The sequence below is a fragment of the Marmota flaviventris genome, chromosome 11, assembly GCF_047511675.1.
Source record: "Marmota flaviventris isolate mMarFla1 chromosome 11, mMarFla1.hap1, whole genome shotgun sequence".
In the NCBI taxonomy this organism is placed as follows: Eukaryota; Metazoa; Chordata; class Mammalia; order Rodentia; family Sciuridae; genus Marmota; species Marmota flaviventris.
In genome coordinates, this window is record NC_092508.1 from 96996328 (window position 1) to 97012254 (window position 15927).

General features: G+C 35.4%; 1 protein-coding gene across 3 annotated transcripts in view; it reads left to right on the plus strand.

Moving 5' to 3' along the window:
* The window catches only part of Iws1 (interacts with SUPT6H, CTD assembly factor 1), a 37428-nt gene extending 23262 nt beyond the window's left edge, over positions 1–14166 (plus strand). For 2 of the 3 annotated variants that reach the window (XM_027936846.2, XM_027936847.2), the window contains exons 7-14: positions 1188–1338; positions 1937–2019; positions 4047–4176; positions 5055–5172; positions 7148–7259; positions 7857–7913; positions 10171–10282; positions 13803–14166. In XM_027936846.2, the coding sequence (XP_027792647.2) occupies positions 1188–1338; positions 1937–2019; positions 4047–4176; positions 5055–5172; positions 7148–7259; positions 7857–7913; positions 10171–10282; positions 13803–13934 (895 nt within the window). In that variant the 3' untranslated portion in view covers positions 13935–14166. The other variant, XM_071619260.1, reaches the window with a different exon arrangement.
* The last annotated feature ends 1761 nt before the right edge of the window (positions 14167–15927 follow it).

A 15927-nucleotide genomic window follows, 5' to 3' on the forward strand; every position in this document is an offset into this window, starting at 1 on the left:
TTTGTTTAAAGACATTTGTTTAAAGAGAGCTTAAAAAAAAAAAGTGGAGGTAGGGACTTAAACTTATTGTCTTTCATTTGGTTGCTAAATTTAGCAGAAAATCTATTCCTAATTTACTTGTTTTACTTTCTCTATATACAGTGCTATCAGTGAATAACTTGCTGTTATTATTTTCCTGTACTCAGATATCTTAATTTTATATTTATATGGCACCAGACTCTTAATTTATAGCTTGCTACATAAACTGTTCTAAAAATTAACCCTAATAGATTTTTAAGAGTTGATTTGGGGGACCAGGGAGAGTAAGTCTGAAGTCTTAACAAAATATTATTTGGTTGTATTTTGCTCCCTTTTGTTAATAATTGGGATCCATGTCCAGAATAGTCTGATACCTTGACAGGTACCATAGAACCATAGAATAATGTTTACAGTTGTAAAGATAATGCTTTAAAAAAGAAAGTTTTCTTTTTAATTCTAGGCCGGGTATAAGAATTAAGCTGAATGTATATTATAGTCCTTTTAGAAATTTGAATTTATAGGAATAGTGAGAGTGAGTTAACTCTCACTAATTCTAATGAAAGCTGTAAGTCTAACACTCATAATAAACCTATAGATTTCCATCTTAATCTTAGTTACATTATTTTGAATTAGGCTACTTACCACTAAAAAGCAGTTTATTTTTCTTGCTCATGCTGTGTAACATAAAAACATTCAAATAATTGGACACTGTCCAATTCCAAATAAAGGCAATGCAACTAAAGCTAAATGAGCCTCTGGATAAGAACTCGAAATGTTCTCAGGCGAATATGTGTGTGAATGCCGTTCAGGGCTATTGGTGATCAATGGGGTAGAAAAAGAGGGACAAGGCTAGGGTCAGCTGAGTTTTTGTTTGTTTGTTTGTTTTGTTTTTTAATTGTAGTTGGATACAATACCTTTATTTTATTTATTTGTTTTTAATGTGGTGCTGAGGATCAAACCCAGCACCTGGCACGTGCTAGGTAAGTGCTCTACCGCTGAGCCACAATCCCAGCCCCTCAGCTGTTGTTTTAATGGCAAGTTATAAGTACTTGCACTTTTTTCTTTTAAAAGGTAGCAATTCATTGAGTTAGAATTAGTTTGGTGCTTTTGATTGTGATAAATATATCATTAAAAGATCTTATATTTCTTTTGATTTCGTCACTGCTTAGTATGGACTTCCTGTCAGATTTTGAGATGATGTTGCAGAGGAAAAAGAGCATGAGTGGCAAGCGCAGACGTAATCGCGATGGTGGCACCTTTATTAGTGACGCAGATGATGTTGTGAGTGCCATGATTGTCAAGATGAATGAGGCTGCTGAGGTGAGATGGTCACTTCTTCCCTCCGCTGAATTCATCGTGTTGCTTTTGTTTGTTTATTTAATGCTTAACTTTGGTGTGAACTACATTGAAGACATTTTTTTGTTGTTGTATGATAAAAATTTACTATCCTAAATATTAAGCATAGAAATAAAATTTTTTATTTAGTCATATATTTAGAATAAATCAACAAGACTAAGTGTTAAACCTTTTCAGGTGAATAGCCTTCACTGGTTGTCTGAGGGAATGGTTTTGTTCTCATCTTTAGCTGATGTAAAAAGTGTTATAAAATCATGTGTCATTGTCTTGTCTTGATTAAGAGATTGCATCTAACTCGTTGAATTTTTAAAATATGTTCTATTGTAAATAGTGGTATATTTTAAAAACAAATTCTAACAGTTTTGTGGGTTTGACTAACTGGTGGAATTTGGTGTTGTGCAAGAACAAAACAAACCCTTGTCTTTCAGGCATCCTTTCTTGTATGAAAAATTGTTTTCTTTGAGAGATGGCTACTTTATTTTAAGGTTTAGAATTATAGTGTTATAATTGATTATTAGCAGTATTGCTGTTTTTAAATCTTTTTGTCTTTTTTTCTGAATAGGAAGATAGACAGTTGAACAATCAAAAAAAGCCAGCACTTAAGAAATTAACTTTGTTGCCTACTGTGGTTATGCACCTTAAGAAGTAAGTGTTTCATTTTCTTGTTGAAAATTTTCCTTTTAATGATAAGAATAAACAATTTGGGGCTGGGGTTGTGGCTCCAGCGGGTAGAGCGCTCGCCTAGCACAAGACGTTGTGTTCGATCCTCAGCACCACATAAAAATAAATAAATAAAATGAAGGTATTGTGTTCAACTAAACTAAAAAATAAATACTACAAAAAATATTAATAATTTAAAAAAAAAGAATGGACAACTTAAGAGGTAGTGGTGGTTATGAGTCATTTTGCACTTGGTCAGTTTACATTTGTGTTCAGGGTGTGTACTTGCTGTCTTTGTCTAATGAATTATGTCTTTTTCAAGGCTTTGACTTACATTTGTACTTTGATATATGAAATGAAAGTGAATATCAAATTTGTTTATACAGAAATAAGACTAGAAAAATAAGTCTGTGTTATATATAGTAAAATATATTTTGTTTATCAGATGCCTGTGCCTAACATTGTGCTTGGCTTTGAACTATATGTATGTTTATAATTTTTTTTAAATCTTTTCCTTTTAATGGAATGATATTCAAACTACTTACTGGTGTTCTAAGAATATTACATATGATAGCCTTCTGTTAGATTGCAAACATTAATGAATAAAATTTCCTAAAATATTTATTCATAAATTTTTCTTAAACCTTGTTGCCTAATGCAAACAGAACAAATAGAAAACTGACGTTGATGAAAGAAAAACTTGGAAAGTACTAATGTATTCTTTAGACAGTTTGGAGTCTGATAAAATTGCATCTGTTTTCCCAATATAATTGAAAATAGCAAATCAAGGGCAATCTACTCAAAGCATATATTATACACGTACAATATATAATATATACACACACATAAATATATACTCACACACACACATAATATATAATGTATATATTGGGTGGTCCAATACATCACAGTCATTGAGTCTTTCTATAATAATGATGCCCTTATTTTATTAAGTCCTTGTTATGAAATTCGTTTGTTTGCTCATGGTCATCAGCAGCTTAGCTTTTTCTTTGAATAACTAAAGCCAGAGCCTGCTTTGAATGGCTGAAGAAATGCATTCATACATCAATGAGCCACAAACATGCCTTAGGACACCTATAACTAGAAAACTACTTCCTCTATTCCAGCAGACAAAACTCTCTGGCAGATTTTACATATAAAATGTACATAGTTACATATATAACTATATATAATGTAGTTATACTATTAATATAACTGATTCTGTTGCATGAAATGGAATTTAAATATCACTTGTTCAGGAATATATTTAATTTTTTGGTTTGAAAAGGGTTTATTTGTGTTGCACACAATTTCTTCATGGTGAATACACACGTGATTCTCTGTACACAAGAAATGGAATTATATTCAAAACAAATAAGTTTCTTTGCAGTTACTAAAAATTATGACTACAGAAAATAAATCAATACTGTAAAACTAAGAAAGTACTATTAATTTGCCTCGTTAGTAGGTAGGTGTAAAGGAAACGGCAAAGAAATTTAAATATCAATAGTCACTGGAATAATTTTTCTGCCAGAAATACTATATTCTCCTTTATGTCCTGCAAAGAATAGCACAATTCTACGTTCTCTATCACCTGAAACTGAGAATCACTATTCTTATGGATTGAGCGTTATATTTTTAGTTGCAATAATTGCAGTTCATTGTTCCTCTTATGTGTACCATTCAGTCAACATTAATCTATCTTGTGTAATTTGAGTTTATTTTGTTTTGTTGTTAGCAAGTCATCTTTACTGTCAAGCCTGTATGTTTATGGGAAATAGAAACTAAATTTCATACAACTTTTGAAATTATATATTTAATATATATTCAATATATACCAATATATAGTATATAATAATATATGCATATAAAAGCAAGTTTTGGAAACATCACTAAATATGTAAGGAAAGTCAGAGAGATACAGTGGAACTGAGGTTTGTAGGTTTGAATTATTACTAATATTATCACTATTACCACCATCGTTATCATCATCAACATCATTATTATTTCAGGCAAGACCTTAAAGAGACGTTTATTGATAGTGGTGTGATGTCTGCCATCAAAGAATGGCTATCACCTCTGCCAGATAAGAGTTTGCCAGCACTAAAGATTCGGGAGGAGCTGTTGAAGATTTTGCAAGAGGTTAGTGGCCTGTAATTTACCAAGAGGTTAATGGCAGAAACTATTTGTTCTTCATTAATTATCTAAGGTTTGTATTGTCTTGGCTTCTTTATTTTACCATGAATTTATTTTTGCTTTGCTACAGCCTGCCAGAAAAAAGGTTGGGGAAAAAAGGAACATATATAATAAAATGAACATTAAAAAAAGACCTTATATTGAAGGAAAATATTAAGGTACCTAGGTGTATATGAGAAGAGTAGTCCATTAATGGACATGTTCTGGAGAGGCACTTGAAATAGAGCACCAAATTCAGAGTCATACGAACTTGCATTGGACTCTTAAGCTGGGTCCCCCTTATGTGGCTGTGACACCTTGGGCAAGCTACTTAACTACTGCAGAAATTCCCGAGAAACCTTCTACATGTGAAACACTGTGCCACTGTGCAAGGTGCTTTATATATGTATTGATTGGCTCATTGATTTCTCAACAATAAACTGAAAGGTAGGTATATTGTCTCCATTTTACAGATGAGGAAATTAGACTCAGAAGTTAAATGACTTGTCCAAGGTCACATACCTAGCAGGTGGCTGTGCTTGAATTCAGTCTTAGGTCTGTCTCTTGGCTTCTGAGGCCTGTGCTGACTCCTATACAAAACAGCTAACCTCTAAGTATGTTAGTTCATACTTTGTCACACTGTTAGATTTTACTTGAACTTAGTGGTAACACTAAACTCCCAACTTATGATTTGAATTCAAAGGATCTATGTTCAGTGCCTGTGGAGCCTGAAAATAGAATTTTTTATTTGTTTTAAGGAACCAGGTCTTAAAAGTCCTCTAGAATAGATTAGCAAGCCTCCTAGCTTCTGCGTGATTAATTTTTGTGTGTTTATGTTCCCCCAGCTACCTAGTGTGAGCCAGGAGACCCTGAAGCATAGTGGGATTGGACGAGCAGTGATGTATCTCTATAAACACCCCAAGGAATCAAGGTCCAACAAGGACATGGCAGGGAAATTAATCAGTACGTAAATTTTGCTTTTTATTGTTTTTATGTCTATATGTGGAGAGTCATGTATGTAACTATGTATTTTTTTACCAATATTTATTTAACATGAGTCAGTAAGGTGGAGGAATAGAAATTTTTTTAATAACTTCTTATAGGACTAGATTTTTTCTCTTATACTAAAAATCCTTCTTAGTATTTTTAAATATGCTATCCAGTATTAAATACAGCAAGTAAAAGTATACATTTTCTAGTCATGGATCAAGAGTGTGGAGAGAGGGGAGTGTTGAATGCAAGCCCTTGAGTTAGCCACACCTGGTTCATTTCATGGATCGATATCTGACTACATTTCTTTAGCTGGTGATTTCAGCTCCAAGTTTGGTCTCCTCCTCTGTAAAATTGAGATAATTATGTTTTCTTTGAATTATTGTGAAGATTAAATGGGGGATATAAATATATATGTATGTGTGTATATATATATGTATGTGTGTATGTGTATATATACATATATATGTATATATGTATGTATATATATAAAAATATAAAGCCCAGTGATTAGCACATAGTCAAGAACTACTACCCACTACATTATTGTTACTTGCATAATGGTCTCCAAAGTTGTTTCCATGTTCTTATTTTTATAATGCCAGAAAAATCCAGAGGCTAACTGAAATACACTTGTCATCAAGTGCCATATTGTGTATGAAATCCTTCAATTTTAAGTCGTGTGTTTTTGTTCTCAACTCTTCCTGTATTCCACATTGGAAAGGAATTTAAGTAATTCTGTATTTGGATATAGTATTTGTGTTTCTGTTGAATTTAAGATTATCAAAGATTATTAGATTAGAGAAATATAAATTATTTCATAAACCAGAAACATTACTCTCTTTTGTGTTAATAATAATACACAGTTTACTTCCTATTGAATAATAAGCTTTTGATTGCTCTTAAGCAGTGATCCATGACTTTTATTTCCCCTAGACAGAAGCACAATATTTCCTCTGGTGTCCATGACTTACTACAACAGTGGTTCTGTTTCTAGGATTGAGGTATCGGGGGCAGTTTCTGAAGATAATCTAAACCCCTTGAGAATTCCTGCTTCCTTCAAAGTGTGTCAACACTTATTCTGGCTGTAAAAGGTCCTTTCTGGTTTTTGTAGTGTACTAATGCAGCAATAAGCTACATTATGTTCAGAACAAAAACATCAGTTGATGCCTCTGGACATTTACTGACTGAGCAGTGAGCATATATTAGTTTTCTTATGGTCACCTACACCTGTCATATTAGAATGTAATTTTAAAATATTTAGACCATTTTGACAGGTAATAAGGGAGCCTTATTTCAAGATACTATTTTTCAGTGGAGTAAACTTTAGAAATTAGACTGCCTTTTTAAAATAAACATTTTTTAAGAAAGAAAATTGTTATCAACCCAGGTGATTAATGATAGTTCCTTTCTTTAATTTCCGTGGTTACTAAATAAACTGGTCCTGTTATACTACTTTTCTGAATTGACTAGCCTTAGTTTAAATACTAGAATCATGTAGTCTTTATCCTGAAAGTGGTCTGGGATAATGGGGTCATTAAGAAAAAGAATATTCTGGCTAAGCACATATGTCAGGAGGCTAAGGCAAGAAGAACACAAGTTGGAGGCCAGTCTGGGCAACTTAGCAAGACTGCATCAAAATAAATAAATGGGGATGTATCTTAGTATTAGAGCAATCCTGGGTTTAATTCCCATTATAGAAAGGGAAATAGAAAAAAAAGAAAATAAAAAGAATATTGTGGGCTGAGGTTATAGCTTAGTGGTCGAACATCTGCCTAGCATATACAAGGCCCTGGGTTTGATTCCCAGCACAACACACACACACACAAACTCACACACACTCACACTCTAAATACCTAGACTGTTGAATTATATGAGTGTGTGATTATTTGAAACCTACTAGAAAAAAATGTTATTTTGTGTACTAAATTTTTTTTTCTTTTTCTAGATGAATGGTCTCGTCCTATATTTGGCCTTACCTCAAACTATAAAGGAATGACAAGAGAAGAAAGGGAGCAAAGAGATCTAGAACAAATGCCTCAACGACGAAGAATGAACAGGTATGAGGGAACAGGTATGAGTAAGTGGAATAACTGTTAATGTTACCAGTACCTGGTAAATAAGATCATGAGGATCTTAGGGTCATCTGTAAGATTTTGTCTTTCAGCTTGTTGCATTTGAAAAGAAAATACATAGTTCATAATATCCTTATAGTTTAAATGTGATAGCATCTGGTAAGAGTCTCCTCCCTCACATAAGACCTTTTTTGGAATAGTCTCCAAAAGTATGGCCTGGAGATTCCAACCACTTACAGGAAACAACTTCCTGTCTCCAAAATCATGGGGGGAAATGTTATTGTTTCAGTTTGTGTAAATGTACTAAATCTAGTCCCATCCAGGAGTTACAACTATGGTAGTTATTGCACACTCAGAGTGAAACCTGTAGGTAAAAGAATACTACTAAATTGAGTAGTGTCCTTAAAATGATTCAGGTTTTTTTGTTGTTGTTTATGCTTTTTTGGGGGGGAGGGTTGTGTTTTGTGGGCCCCCACCCCATCCCAGTGTAAAGCTAATTGTGGTTTAAGTTTGATAATTTGCTCTTTTCTTAGTTAGAAGGTTTTTTGACTCTTAGTAACTTATTGTTTACCTTTTTCCCAGCACTGGTGGTCAGACACCCCGAAGAGACCTGGAAAAGGTGCTAACAGGAGAGGAGAAGTAAGAGCTTTTGTATTAATTTTTCTTAACATATTTAGAGGATTTCTGATAGCTGCTTTAAGAAAAACAGTAAATGAAATGATGTTGTGTTAACGTTGGCAGGGAGTGATTTTCAATTTGACAGTTATTGAAACTAAGAAAATAGTTGATTCAGTAAAGATTGTATTGCTATTTGCTAAGCGCTAGACTCTTTGGTAAGCTTTTGAAACAGTCCAGAAGGGCAATGGGAAAGGGAGAGCACAGGCAAGGATGTGGGGTCAGTGTGCAAGGCCTCTTTGGGAGTGGCAAATAGACTAAAGTGATTGGTCAGCATTGTGGCACCAAGGGTGGTAAAAGACAAAACTGGAAATACAGATATGGACCAATAAGGAGCTGAAATCAGAATAGAAATTTTCACTTCTTTGTGACTCCAAATGATGTGTTTGAACCTAGATATGAAGTCATAAAATTTGATTGGGAATGTTGATGCTGATGGTGTTGTATAGGACAGGCAGGGCAGTTTGACTGAAAGGTATGGTACAGATAAACAAAAACCATAATGGAGGAGCAGGAGACTGAGAAGGCACTGCAGAAGCAGAGCTGCCAGGAGTTGGTGACTTAGTAGAGGAGAATTTGGTTGGAATTGAAGGCTGTACACCAAATATTCACCAGTACGGAGACAGTGGTGTTACTATTCATTAAAGTTAAGGGAAGAGTAGATTTGAGGGCATTGGTGAGTTCTGTTTAAAGCAGTTAAATGTGAGATACCTAATAAGATACTCTTACGAATATCATGGGCCTAGAGACAGATTTGATGGTTATTTTCCGAAGGGGGGGAAAACTGTTGAATCAAGAAAGTGTAGAGTAAGACGTGAACTAACCAATTTTTAAAAGGGGTATGGCCAGGCAGAGTAGCCAACAAGAGGATGTGGACATAAGTGTTGGAACAGAACCTGGGAAGGGAATGAGACTACATGGAGGTGGGCAGTGGAGAAGGTACGGGGCCAGGGATAGTGAGGAGAGATGCTGCCAATATCTGTTCCTGCCAATATTGGCTCAAGGCTTGCAAGAGAATGAGAGATGAGATAGAGGGAGCAAAGTAAAACTTATATACAGGTGGTTTGAAGATGAGATAATATCCTTCAGAGGGAGAAGAAGAGTTAAGGAGTTTTGGGGTTTTGTTTTGGCTAGCCAATTAATCTGGTGTAGAAGGTTATAGAAACTTAATGTTTAAAAATGGGACAAACTATACAAAGGAATAAAGACAGTTTAGAATTTTTTTACTCTGCTTGCCCCACCTGCAATAGGTACATATATCCACTCTCCATTCACCACTAGAGGGAGTTACCTAAAGGTTAAGTGATTTTAAATGCCTGGACGTCTGTAATCTGTTGAATCTTTACTTTGGAAAGATGGTGATCTTTTAGTTTAACTTGCGTGCTCTCAAATTTGCACAGTACTGAACAGACATACACAATGAATATAAGTAATATTGGCGAAATGTAAATAATATGGATGGATTGTATCAATGTCAATATCCTGGTTGTGGTACTGTGCTGTATTTTTGCAAGTTGTTACCATTACAGGAGATGATGAATCTCTCTTGGCATTATTTTATTTGTTTGTTTGTTTGTTTATAGTTGTAGATGGGCACAATACCTTTTATTTATTTATTTTATGTGGTGCTGAGGATCAAACCCAGTGCCTCGCATGTGCCAGCAAGTGCTCTACCATGGAGCCACAACCCCAGCCCTCTCTTGGTATTATTTTTTATAACTGTATGTGAAACTGAAATTATTCCCAAAAGTTACTTACAGAAGTATTGAAGGAAATTACTGTGTGTTGCACATGCAAAACCATGTACATTATGGACATACTTAGAGCATGTGAGGGTCATTTTTGACTACCTGATTTTTTTCACCTCATAAGTGAACTTCTGAGTATCTCCACTAGCCTGAAGAAGTTAGGATTTGGTCAGAAAGGTGAGACCAGCCTTTGAAAGGAGAAGGCATGATTACGTTTAAAGCTGAGGAGAACAAAGGGGATTTATACAAATGCAGAGGAAGGTGGCTTTGGGGGGAAATGAGGAATTCCTATAGCAGTGTGTCTGATGATGTGGCTAGCTAAAGAGGAGAGTTTGGGTGACTGTGAGAGGACAGAGGAAATTTGAAATACTGGAGCTGAATAGGGTGGACTGGGAACAGGAATGTGAAATTGCCTGTAGTTTCTATTGTGGCTGACTACATAAGCAGTATGCTCTTCCTTTTCCTTTTCTTAGGGCTCTTAGACCTGGAGATCCTGGATTCTGTGCCCGTGCAAGGGTCCCAATGCCCTCAAACAAGGACTATGTCGTCAGGCCCAAGTGGAACGTTGAAATGGAGTCATCCAGGGTAAGCAAGGAAGAGCAAGGTGGAACTCAAACATAGATTACCACTTGATTTTTCACCTTATGTTTAATAATCCCTATAACTTTTAAGGTTTATCTTGTTCACAGAAATCTGTTTCCTGGTCTCTTGTCTAGCAAAATCACAAATCAAGGAATCAGAGAAAGGGAAAAGTATTACCCGTGATTAAAGCTGATGATTTTTTCTCCAGACTTAAAGCAACATTAAATCAAGAAGTTTCTTACTAATTCCTTCATTTCAAGTGAATTTTGAAGACTACAATGTTCTGACATAGTGACTTTTTTTTTTTTTAAAGAACCATCAGAAACTCCCTCCCTTTCTTTTCATCTATTTAAGCAATTCTGTTGTGAAATCACTAGGGTAGACACTTTTTCCATTATGGATGTGGACATTGTTTCTCGGTAATCTTTATTCTCTAATCCAACCACTCTTCTAGCCTGGTATTCTTAAAAAAGGCCTAAGCCGTTTGGAAAAGCATAAGAGGCGATTTGCAGAACAGAAACGACTCAGCAAAGTGCACCGTGCTGTCAAGTTCAGCATTGAAGGCAACAGGATGCCCTTATAGTCCTGGCCCTAACAGTGTATCCAAGAGGTATCCCTGAGGAAGCATGGGCTGTGCATGTGCTTTGAGTGTCATCAGAGTGAAAACAAGCATGTGTGTGCTTTCTTAATCAGAAAAAGCCACCTGCTCTTACTTTCTGAAATAATGACCCTGACAGGTCCCTTAGGGCATTCAAGTACTTTCCATAGTAGAGACTAATAGACCTTACTTCCATGATAAGCATTGTGTTCTTCCTGACTGGTACCCATTTTTATGAAAAAGGCTTTTTGTTAGCACCTAGAATCATAGTAGTCTGCATTACAGACATGAACTGGCAGTGATTTCTAGATGAATGGGAAATGGCTTAATTTCCTATTGTCAGTGATTCAGCAACATGCATTTGAGAACTCATTACTTAAATTCCTATACTGAATATTTAAGAGATGTATGTGGTAAAAATAAATTCAGTACATGGTCAGAAGTGGAAAAAGACTCAACAGTTCATAAGCCAGATTCACTGACCCACTGTGCTTCGAAATTAATAGTACCACTTTTGCTACAGTGTGCAGAGTCCCAGTGTGATATCTGCGTTTTGTAATTCTCCCTGACCTCTGCTTTGGCAACTGTTTCCATGGACTCCACTCACCTTCCTGTCCGCTCACTTTGCTATTAAACAACTGTCAAGACAAAACTCAGTTTCTTTTTTTTTTTTTTTTCTTTATTTTATTTATTTATTTTTATGTGGTACTGAGGATCGAACCCAGGGCCTCACACGGGCTAGGTGAGCGCTCTACTGCTGAGCCACAATCTCAGCCCTACTTTCTTATTTATTGAGAATGAATAAAGGGTAGGGGAGGATTAGTTCCATGCTAAGGACTTCTTCCTCTAGCTGGCCTTTCTTTTTTAACTTATATTATATCCGTGTCCCTTGGCCACTTCTCCTTGGTATTCCTCTTCCCCACCCCCATTTCTTTATCTTTCTCTCCTTTCTCACTGTCTCTTCCCTCTTTTAGCCATTTTTTTTTTTAACTAATATTTCCTGCCCCAGCACTTAGGTTTTTGAGAATTGAAAACTGCAGCATAGCCAAGAAAACATAATAAAAACTCTCAGAGGTCTGCCTACCTTGGAAGCATGCCTTGTGTCCCAAGGGGCTGTGTGCCTGTTAATGGTGCTGGCTCTGGTCCCTCCTCCCTGTTAAGTGGAGGGGGTGGAAGGAGAGAAACAGCACGAGGAGAAAATGTTCTAGGAGAGCTCCCTTCCTTATCCCAGACACTCCACAGGACCATAATGTGCCTGTGTTTATCGAGGTTGCAGTTTGGCCTAAAGGAGTATAGAACTCTGTCCAACAAATGTCATTTTTTTGGGTGGGGATGGTTACATGTTAACCTTCCTACTTACTGTCTTTAAACCACCTAGCCAGTTTCCCTGATCAGAAAGGTTTCTTGTACATTCACTCAAGGATCACATTGCATAGACACTAATGAGTATGTCCAAGAAGAAAACTAGAGTAAGTAAATGACTTTCAAATGAAACTTTTTGTATTCAATATAATTTTTATTTTTGAGGTTATATAGTAAATATAAAACACTACAGATTAACCTCCATTCCCAAAGTTCTGCTCTTCACTAAGTCATTACTACTATTAACAATTTGAGGTTTTAAATGTACTTCCAGTTATGCCTCAAAACTTAGTTTTTATAATTGTAGAATAATTTGAGGTAATAATAAGAAAAATCTCTCAAAGTCTAACCATTTCAAAATACTTTGATAATATTTGTTACCTTTTTTTTCATATATACTTTAATCAGAATTGTGCTGCATATAATTTTGGTCATTTTCCCTCATTTAAACCACCTTGTAGATTTATCATTTTTAATGGCTGCAGAATGGTCTGTGACCATTGTGTGAATATATGAGTTTATTCACTTCTCTAGAGCTTCTGATTTTTTTTTTCACTCTTGAGTAATTCAAAAACCTGTCCTATACTAATTTTTATGTTTGTTTTATGGGGTGCTTTTAAAAAATAACATTAAAATTGCAGAAGCAATGCATGTTTTTGTAGACTTTTAAAAATACAGAAAATAAGTAAAATTAACGTCACCTTAATCTTGCCACATCTTAATATTAACACTTTGATTATTTCTTTTGGTCATTTTTGTGTGCATGCATAAACATTATCACTGTGTTCTTTTTTTTATTTAATTCAAGCAACAATGTGATCATAATTTTTTTCTACTTTATTGACTTTGTTGGTTTGCCTTTTACTTGACATGGTAAAATTTCATTTGACTAAATATTCTTCAGTGATATAATATAGAGTTGATATACAGTTGTGCCATAATTTTTAAGCAAAACTACCTAGTTTTGTAAGCTGTGTCCTCCCCCCCCCCCCCCCCCATAAAACAGTACAGTATAGATTTATAATATCCTGAGGAAATGTGGGATAGAGGTGATGAAATCAGGAAGGGACCTCACTGAATGTGTCATGTTAGGTGCTGAGTGGTTCTTTGTGTTTTCAGGCTTAGGGTGAGGTAACTAAGCATCTGCCAGCTACATACATGTTATAACAAAGAGTCACTTGGCACTGGCTTGAGAGTGTCCCTGATGCTGAGGCTAAACAGATTAATGAAGGTACAGATGTTAAAGAACATCCTGAGAGTGGGCAAAGAGAAGTCCACCTTGAGGATTGTAGTCTCAATATTTCCCTTTCTCTCATCTTGGAGATTTTTGTGGACTGCAGCAAAATTAAGACACAGTCAACAACAATTTTAATTTTAATTGAGAGGTGTTCTAACACTGTTGTGAATACTTGATCTGTTCCTGAGGTCACCAAAGTGTTTTCTGATTATTCTAGAGCTGGGAGTCCCTTTGACTGCTAATTTTCAGATATAAGAAAATGAAAGATAAAACTAAGGGTAGGTATTACAATAATTTGCTCTTTAATTTTTCCCCCCCACTCTTAGTTTCAGGCAACTTCCAAGAAAGGTATCAGTCGACTGGATAAACAGATGAGAAAGTTCACAGATATCAGGAAAAAAAGCAGATCTGCACACGCTGTGAAAATCAGCATTGAGGGCAATAAAATGCCATTGTGACCTTGCCTGGGATGTGTCTTCCATCTCTCCTTTAAGAAATGCACAATGAACTCTTTGGAGAAAGAAGATATTTTAAAATTTTTTTAGTGTGTCTGTAAATGGTTTGGCTTGTATCAAATGTTGTCATAGGATTCACATTTCTCTCAGTTGTATTTAAAACTGTTGTGTACTTTGTACAGAAGAATACTAGTCATACTTCTAAAAATTTTAAATAATAAAATTTCATTCTGGTTTTGGGGGGCTGTTTCTTTATTGTCTTAGAAGATGCATTTTCTGTGGGAGCAAAAATTGGTCCCTGTTGAGTGAAAAAAATCTTAAGATACACCTTCAAAGTTCAGTCCTATCTGACTATGGTATGAGGAATTTGTCTGGTCTTTGTCCGTGATTCCTGACAAGGAATGTCTCAAACCCTTGGGTTTCCTGGGTGATGAAATTGTCTTATGCTGATGGAGTGATTCCTGGTGGGCCCTAGATAGTCTTAGGGGAGAGGATAGGTTCAGTTATGTGACCTATTTGATTTTTTTTTTTTTTAGAGAGAGAGAATTTTAATTTTTTTTTTTTTTTTAGTTTTTGGCGGACACAACATCTTTATTTGTACGTGGTGCTGAGGATCGAACCCAGGCCACACGCATGCCAGGCGAGCGCGCTACCGCTTGAGCCACATCCCCAGCCCACCTATTTGATTTAATCATCCATACCTGCATAGTGAGGTCCATTAAGAGCTCTGTACACCTAAGCAAGCTTAGTAGAGTTTCCTGGTGGGTGAACTCACTGATGTGCCAGAAGAATGGGACACAGAATCTCTGCATTCCCTTCTTAAACCCCCTTCTGTGGATCTACATTTGACTAACAGGTCTAACATTCTTTATAATAAAACTAACCACAAGTATAGTGCTCTATAGGATTAGTACCTTCCTTAGTTCTCTGAGACATCTTAGCAAACTCTTGACAAGAGATTCATGAGAACCCCAAATTTGTAAACATTCAATCCAAAGTATCAGTGGTCTGGAGAACTCAGTATGGCCAGCACCTATCAGAATTGAAATACAGTACCCCAGTTGGAATTGTACTATAATACCAACAATATCGTATGTCTTAGTATTAATCATTTTATATTAATTTTTTCCTTCCAAGAGTAGGGAATTACAGTAGAAAAATTTCAGGAAGTCGTTAATGATTATCTAATTATTTTAGTAGTCTCTAAAGACTTAATTATGAGAGCTCTGATGGGTCAAGCTGAGTAAATCCAATAAAATTTTAATTAGCCTTGGTTTTCATAAAGACCTTTGAGTGGTCTACATAACATGAAGTATATGCACTGAAACACAAGAATCTCTCAGAACCTATCTTCATTTAAGTTGCAACAAATTCAGAAGCACAAGATTGTAAAAAAGTATATATTAGAAGGTAATGGCTAACCACTAGATGGAGACAAAACAACCTTTCAGCTGTGTTACTTTTTATTTACCCTCAAAAATGTTTCCAGTGCCTTCCAAATGTTGACAATTAAGACAGTTGTAAACAAGAAAAACAAGTTGTTAAAGATTTTCAAGTTATTAACATTTTGGCCTTTATTATAGTAAGCTCCAGTTATCTGAAAATGTCACATGGAAGTTAAAAGTGATGGTACCAGGTAATAAAGTGATAATCACACCCTGGGAATTAAAAATGATGAGAAATTATCTTATACTAAGTTTAAAGAAAAAAAATTTAACTAGTTTCTATATAAATGATCTGGTGTATGGCTTACTTGGCGGCATCTCAAACCTAGTCCACCAGAATAACTTTTTTTCCCCTGATTTAAAAATATTTCCAATTTAGTAAAGTTAACTCCATGTACCCTTCATTGATACTTACCACTTTGCCATACTTAACTTTGTCACCTTATATGTACATACTGTTGCTTTTTGCAGGTGTGTGTGTCTAGCTTGTTGACAGCTCACCTCTGGAGCCCCAAATACTTAAGCATTTTCTTACAAAAACATGGATTTAC